At 36.4% G+C, this 7,567-nt stretch overlaps 1 protein-coding gene across 2 annotated transcripts in view; it reads right to left on the bottom strand.

The window, feature by feature from the left end:
* Positions 1 to 7,567, bottom strand: part of pnpt1 (polyribonucleotide nucleotidyltransferase 1) — a 9,821-nt gene extending 2,254 nt beyond the window's left edge. Inside the window, exons 1-19 of one of the 2 annotated variants that reach the window (XM_030156623.1) lie at positions 7,353 to 7,567; positions 7,090 to 7,150; positions 6,831 to 6,905; positions 6,423 to 6,528; positions 6,264 to 6,313; positions 6,092 to 6,155; positions 5,944 to 5,991; positions 5,692 to 5,805; positions 4,327 to 4,513; positions 4,006 to 4,057; positions 3,793 to 3,850; positions 2,771 to 2,867; positions 2,568 to 2,670; positions 2,359 to 2,429; positions 2,225 to 2,261; positions 2,066 to 2,132; positions 1,890 to 1,979; positions 1,722 to 1,775; positions 1,277 to 1,386 (exon numbers count right to left, since the gene is read on the bottom strand). In XM_030156623.1, coding sequence (XP_030012483.1) covers positions 1,277 to 1,386; positions 1,722 to 1,775; positions 1,890 to 1,979; positions 2,066 to 2,132; positions 2,225 to 2,261; positions 2,359 to 2,429; positions 2,568 to 2,670; positions 2,771 to 2,867; positions 3,793 to 3,850; positions 4,006 to 4,057; positions 4,327 to 4,513; positions 5,692 to 5,805; positions 5,944 to 5,991; positions 6,092 to 6,155; positions 6,264 to 6,313; positions 6,423 to 6,528; positions 6,831 to 6,905; positions 7,090 to 7,150; positions 7,353 to 7,432 — 1,524 coding nt within the window. In that variant the 5' untranslated portion in view covers positions 7,433 to 7,567. The remainder of the gene's footprint in view (positions 1 to 1,276; positions 1,387 to 1,721; positions 1,776 to 1,889; positions 1,980 to 2,065; positions 2,133 to 2,224; positions 2,262 to 2,358; positions 2,430 to 2,567; positions 2,671 to 2,770; positions 2,868 to 3,792; positions 3,851 to 4,005; positions 4,058 to 4,326; positions 4,514 to 5,691; positions 5,806 to 5,943; positions 5,992 to 6,091; positions 6,156 to 6,263; positions 6,314 to 6,422; positions 6,529 to 6,830; positions 6,906 to 7,089; positions 7,151 to 7,352) is intronic. The other variant, XM_030156622.1, reaches the window with a different exon arrangement.

The following is a 7,567-nucleotide window of genomic DNA, read 5'->3' as shown; positions in this document are numbered from 1 at the left end:
GGCAAAGGTGAGGTACACCCTGGACATGTCGCCAGTTTATGACTGGGCTGACATACAGAGACAAACAATCATTCTCACATTCACACCTATGGGCAATTTAGATTAACTGTTAGACCTATCATGCATGACTTTGGATGGTGGGAGGAAACCAGAGTACCCAAAGTACCCGTACATTTTGTCATTTCTATTATTTAAAGAGGTATGTGTAGTGTTTTAAATTTAAAATGTTAAAATTAATCCTTCACTGTCTTTCTCCGTGGATTATACATGTCGCTGTTATTTGTCACGAACTTTAAGCCTTCCCTTTCTTGTAGTTAGTATTTTTTCCTCTCTTCCAGTTCTTCCTCCAGGTATCTCTGATTGTGATTCTGTTTACCATGTTGTCCAGTGTCTGTGTTATTTGTTTTTCTTTCACTACACTGTTCTTTTCTGAACACAATCCAGTCGCCTACCCAGAGCCTGGTTCTACCAGAGATTTTTCCCTCTCACTATCACCTTGGGACTTGCTCCAGGATGAATCGTTGGGTTTCCTCTTCATATAGTCTTTTTAAGGCCTTGATCTGAATTTGTGATGAGCCTTGAGATAATCATGTATTATGACTGGCACTATGTAAGACATATAAAATTGAACTGAAAATTATCTTCAAGGTTCATTAGAGAGCTTTGAATAAGAGATTGCATTGCCTATGTACTGGATTGCAGAGATATGAACTGAATTTATTCACAGCCATAGATGTGTCACTAATGCCAAGGCCAGTGTGAGGATGAGAACCAGTAAGAAACAATTTTCACAGTCAAATAAAGTAACAGTGATAAAAAAAAAGTGTTTTTTCATCACTAGACACAGCTCAAAAGTAAAAGAATGGGGTTTGATGCAGAAATCGCAGCATTTCTTCAATGCGAATGTGTTTGTTTATGAAGCTGAAGATATAAAGTTCACTAACTTTTTGTTGATCCCCAGACTAAACTGTGACAGGTATGAGATTGTTTAGATGATTCCAAACAGATCTTTACTGCAGCTATTGACTTACTGTGGCTCAAACAGAACTAAGCTAACAGAGCTATAAAGTAAACTATAAGCTGACATAGAACAAAACTTGATGATACCACAGTTATAGATGTGTGTAAAAAACAAGCTTCCCACCCGATGTGTTACAGTCTGTGGAGATGTAGTGTTACTCTGCTTGTGACCTGGTGTTTAATTTTGAATATATCGCAGGCCAGATCACAGTTTGTGCCAACAGTAAATGTCCAACCACATTACAGGTGTACATACTAGAATATCAGTCAGGAGTCTGTAGTCTTGGATCTCAGCTGATTTCTCTGGATTTGGCTTTGAAATGAGGCCGATGGCCACACCTGCTACAGGAGAAGAGATGGGCACACCTAGGAGACACAATTACATATATTAGATACAAATTTGTATTTTCTAGTTATGCTGATTGCATCCCTTAAGGGGATGTCTGTTTTCATTTAAGAAGTAACATAAAAAGCTCAAAATAAGTGTTAAGAGTAATGATATTTCATTAACAAGTTTTGGTTTCTCAAGTATTTGTACATCAAATTGACACAAATACCCATAATGAAAAGCAAAAAAAAGGGTTAAAAGGTTGTATCACATACCATTATTGCATATGAAATAAATAATTACATTTGTTTACCATCCACTGGCACATTGTCAGATTATTTGAAACCTAAATGTTACCAAGTTTCTCTGATACCTGCATCCATTAGAGCCAGACTACCTCCACATGCTGACGCCATTGATGAGGATCCTAAAAAGTAATGGAGGAAGAGTAAGCCATGCTCCTGTTTGAGACACCTTTCCAGGTAAGAAATAATCTTCCTGTGGTGAATGTGTTATTTCTGTTTCTGTCACAGTTACAAACCGTTTGACTCAAGCACCTCAGCAGTGACTCTAATAGTGAAAGGGAAGTCTTTAGGAATCACTGCTCTAAGTGCTTTTTCAGCCAGAGCCCCTGGAAAAAACAGACAAATACAGAAACATAAATACTTTTTGGGTTCATTGGAGAGTGAGAAGTTGAATATGCAAACAAGTACAAACCATGACCGAGCTCCCTTCTGTTGAGTCCTCCCATCTTCCCAATCTCATTGGTTGCATATGGAGGGAACTGAAATAAGAGAGGTTCTCAGCTCATTGTAAAAAAAAAAAAAATCTCTAAAAACAAATCGATAAATAAAACTATTAACTGTACTTCCTCACCTCATAATGGAGCATAAAATTCCTGTCTTTGATGCCGCTGAAGGAAGAGAATAAGTAATAAAATGTAAGTAATGGTGCTTTCAAATAAAGAGTTCACACAGTCTGAACTTCCCTTGTACAGTAAATGATTGTACCTCAAAGCTGTTGTGATGATGTCTGGTTTGACACTGGATTCCAGGGAATCGAAAGTGACACTACACAACACCTGAAACAAAAAAAAAAGGTTACACATAATCCTTTACGAGAGTGAAACTCAACAAAAAATTAATTTGATAAATATGTCTACATTACAATTTCTATTAAAATCAATGAAATGATTCTAAAAAATATGGTTTGCTTTTACCTGTGTCTGTCCTCTTTGGAATAGAGCCGAGCCATGAAGAGGTTTAAACAGGTCAACATCACAAGAAATGTTCCTTAAAGCCGTCAATTCCCTTCCGTCACACCTAGCACACCAAACAGTTGGTATTTTCCAACAGAATTCAGTTTTACAATAAGACACATCAATCATCATAAAAATGTATATTCAACCTGATGTGAGCTTACCTCCTGTACTCATTCAGCACTAAATTACGGAAGATTTCTTTGCTCACAATGTTGAATGATTCAATGATTTCAAATGGCTCGGCTTGAGGATATTTTTCTACAGAAAAAAGGATAAAGTCAGAAGACAAAAGTCAGATCTCTTGCAGAGATAACTGTACCATTTAAAGGGCAACTTCACCCCTGTTCTGAGTCCATCTAACACATTTACACTGGCAACTGGCAACTGCTAAAAAGATGGGAAGAGGCTGAGATGGAGGCAATTAGTGGATAAATGTCACACTGTTGATAACAGGAGTAGAACAGGGACATCTGTATGACAGAGAATCCTAAGGCACTCGTGAAACCATGAGGCTCTGAAAGGGTTTGAGTTTTTGTACTAGTTTTATCACCTTGTAAAGGTCAGTTTAATCAGTATTCATTTCCATGTATGCTGTATTTAGAAGACTTTTGCTGCTTTACCTTGCTGTCATACAGTCCTTTCCTAAAGAGAACTAAATCCCTGAAGCCCTCTTAAACCTGCCAAAGGTCCCTGTGTTACTCCATCACTGTGGTTTTTTAATACATTATTTTAGTCTCAAACTGACAAATGAACCAATTGAGGCTACGGCTTCAAGTGATGTCTTCCTGTGAATCAATAGGTTCAGAATAAAGCAATAAAATGGGTTCGGTTTAACCTGTTGGAAAATGAATGAGGTTCAACAGAATCTGACTGAGGAACCGGTGCCCTGAATTATTCTTACTAGAGGTGAAAAAGTAATTAAAACCTTTTATTTTAGCAGCATCATACTGAAACAGTACTAAAAGTACTCTACATCATGAAATAGGTTGAAATAGGCTCAAGATTTTCAAACAAGAAGTGGCAAGTTGAGCTGTTTGCAACTACAAAATGCATATTTGTAAATTTTATGTACATTTTCACCAGTACTACAGCATTTCATTAGAAATGAGACATATGATAGTTTTCAAAGCTCAAAAACCATGATTTAGTGTTTAATATCACATTAAATATAGAAGTGATCTACCTTTTAGGACCTCCTCTGTTTCTAATCGGACCTTGTTGATAGCATCATCTCTTGAAATCTAAGAAAAGATTGCTATTATTAGAAAGCTGAGTAGATCTGTGAATAATACCAACACTTCCACAAACAGTATAATACATATTGTAACATCATTTGAAAGGCCTTGCTATTTTATGGTGCATTTACAACTGAGGCTGAAATTAAGTGAAATCATACCTTGTCATGCGTGTGATCAGTAAAAACAGCATAAATTTTCTCTGATGAAAGTCTGCATGGAAAAACAAACAAACATTAATTTGCTAAAATTTGATATTTTCTAACTTATTTTTTCTTCCACTTCGGGAAAGAAACTCTTAATCATCAGTAAATTATGTAACTACAGTTCAATTAGATGACCCAGATTTAAATCTCTTTTATTTACCAACAACAATTTCCATGCACAAAACTAAATGTTAGTTTAACACTCATTTAAACATTTCTAGTACTGAACCCCATCATATGGCATCTTCACTGTGGACTTTTTGTCATGTGTCTTACTGTCGAACTTGTTCCACCATGTCATTGGGTGCTGAGAAGACTTTGACGGGTGTTCGCTTGGTGACCTTTTGCTCCCTCATCATCTGCTGGATGGCATGTATGATCTGCTGGGTGTGTTTCACTCCCACCTTTATGGCGTGGCAGAAGTCCTGCTGTAGCACATTCTCAGCTGATGCCTCGATCATCACTAACAGGTTCAGAGTCCCATTAGAAAGATAGATGAAATATTATTGTACATGCAGTGCAGTCCCACATTTTATGAAATTTGTTCAGAAGGTTACATTATTGGCATGTATTACATTATCTCCATCTAATGATATGATGGGAAATTTCCAACAGGAAATAATGATAAAGATTTCCTTTTTTCTTTTGTGTCAGACAAATAAAAAAAAATGTTGATTTTAAACTTGACATGTTTCGGCTACAACCTGTAGCGTTCCTCCGCCTCAAACCTGGATAAAACAGCTGACAATGACACATCACAGTAACATCAAGTGACCCTTCTGAGGAAGGCTACAGATTGTAGCTGAAACATGCCAAGGTAAAATAAACTTTTTCTATCTGACATAAAAGAAAAAAGGAAATCTTTATATTTTCAGTAGACAGTATGAGCCTAATTGGACTAGGAAATAATGATAATTAAATAATTAGCCCTTAAACTACTCACTGTTCACTATGGTTGGAAATGTACTATTTACTATTAACTAGACATCAACGTCAAAGTAATAAAGAGTTATTTTTTATTGTCCCACTAGCAAAATTCAGCTTCTGCATGTAAGCCATCCAAATGCACATACAGGGAGCATTAGGCTGCCACTGATGGCGCCCATGGACCACCTCTATATTTAAATCAACGCCTTGCTCAAGGACACTGACAGGATAATTAACCTATAATACATGGTTTTCATGGTGGGGAAATCAAGTGGAACCACAAGAAGCCCACACAAAATATGGAGAACATGCAGACTCCACACAGAAAGGATCTGTTCAAACAAGGAATTAAACTAAATAAATACATTTGGATTTCTGAACATCAAACTTACTATCAATAAGCTAGATGATTCTAGGTGTGTTTTTTCAGGTATTATATCCCATCAAATTCATCAATTCCTGTTGAGTTAAGAATAATGTAATCTATCTGCTTATACCAGTAATATCATGTTTATAAAATGCCCTATCGATCCATAAATGTCTTTTCATCCTTACATTTATCTATAAAAAATATATATATTATAGTAGTTATTATGACTCTGGTTTGGATAGAAGAATCATTACTCTCCTAAGAACATGTGAGGTTATGGTTCAAGTTAGATTTTTAAAAAATAATTACAATAATAATAACATGTTTCCTGTTTGCCATCGTACCAACTTGACTGCTGGGGGCTCCAGCCACAATCAGGTTCAGAGTACTTGAACTCATCTCTGCCCTGGTGGGGTTGATCAGTAATTCTCCATCCACCATTCCTACACGCACAGCACCTGGACACAAGCAGATGTTTATCAAAACAATGTTTGAACAACTGTACGATAGAAACTGAACAGACACTTGTTAACAATGTTAATATTTAAATAATCAAACAATGTGAAATAATCTCAAATGCTTTCTCTGTTCCTCACCAATAGGTCCATTCCATGGGATATCAGACAGAGCCAGAGCAGTGGAAGCTTTAAGGAAAAAAAAAATTGAGAATTTAATAAAAAAAAAAACAAAAAAAACAACAACAATGCTCTTGAGATTAATGTAGACAACATAAATTTACCTTACCTGCATTGATAGCAAGTACATCTGGATCATTGACACCATCAACAGCTAGCAGGTTGCAAAGAATCTACAAACAAATAAACATTTATATTTATTACACTAAAAAAAGACTCCACAGGGGTCATTAGGGACAACAATTCTATTGTAAAATGAAGATGAACAATACTAAACTGACCTGTGTGTCATAAAAGTACCCAGGAGGAAAAAGAGGTCTGATCGATCTGTCTAAAAAAGAAAAAAGAAAAAAATAGTTTCTTATATAATACACTTAAAAGACAGATACCACAGCTTCCCCACATGAACAGCCTTTTAAGCCTAACATCACAAAGCTTACCTATGAGTCTGCTTGTGAGGATCTCATGGTCTGTGGTTCCCAGTTCTCGCCTCAAATAATTAGTGGGAATTCGTCCTGCAGCAGCAGCTTTCTGTCTGTAGTCCACCTGTTAATGAAAGTGTACAATTTAGTCTCATGAAGGAGAAGTCAATCAATTTTTTTTTTAATTTACTGAGTCAAGAGACAAATGCAATTAGAACATTAAAAGTTTAATAAAAATGCACAGTTAAATAAAGAAGACAGTAACAAAGATGATGGGGAAACTGCAAGTGAAACAAATATACACTAGATAAAATCCTTAAAAGGTGAGTTTGAATCTCTTTTTATATAAAGCCACACATAGCAATAAACTACAATACAACACAGGGAAAACAAGGACAAGAAAGTGATGTTCCTTTGAGAACTTACCACAAGAGGCATAAACTGAGATGGAGAGGGTTTGGTTTTGCTCACAGCTGTCACCATCACAGAGGTATCACCCAACTTCAGTCAGAAAGAAATGCACAGGTATGTATAAACAAAGAAAGGTTAAAACCAGAAGCATAACTGCTTCACCAGGTATTAATAATATGGCATAACAGGTAGTTTAAATAAATATGTAGATAAAAATATCTATTGCCTTCTTAATTCCTTTTATAGGGAGATGGCATTTAGGACTGGTTTTTACCTGAACTACAGCAGATCCATCAGCGAATCTGGCAAACCTCCCTGAAGAGATCTCAAGTTTTCTACACGAAAGATAGAAATGCACGTGTATGCGCTTGTGTATTTCAGGTTATACAACATACCCACACCCGTGTCTACTGGCATAAGGTGAGTAAAAACATTTTAAAAGCCGGCACCGAAAAGTATGTCATGTATATTTATGATAAGAAAAAAACCATAATGTCCATTAAAATGCGACGGAACAGTAAGGATGCTAAAGTCAACTCACTTTTCTCCAAGGTCCACTGCCACTCTTTTTGGATTACTGTGACTGTTGTACACACTCTGGTGACACAGACGGACATGAAGGCGAGCAAACGAGTGCCCGAGTCGAAACAAGTACCTCATATTTAAAAACCACAAACAAAAAACGGACAAAAGTATGTGCTTTCGGATTGTCTCATTCACAATTTAGTTATACGCGTGGGGGCATCCATGAC

Source organism: Sphaeramia orbicularis, chromosome 15 (genome assembly GCF_902148855.1).
Source record: "Sphaeramia orbicularis chromosome 15, fSphaOr1.1, whole genome shotgun sequence".
Lineage (NCBI taxonomy): Eukaryota > Metazoa > Chordata > Actinopteri > Kurtiformes > Apogonidae > Sphaeramia > Sphaeramia orbicularis.
This window is presented reverse-complemented; position numbering and strand designations above follow the sequence as displayed.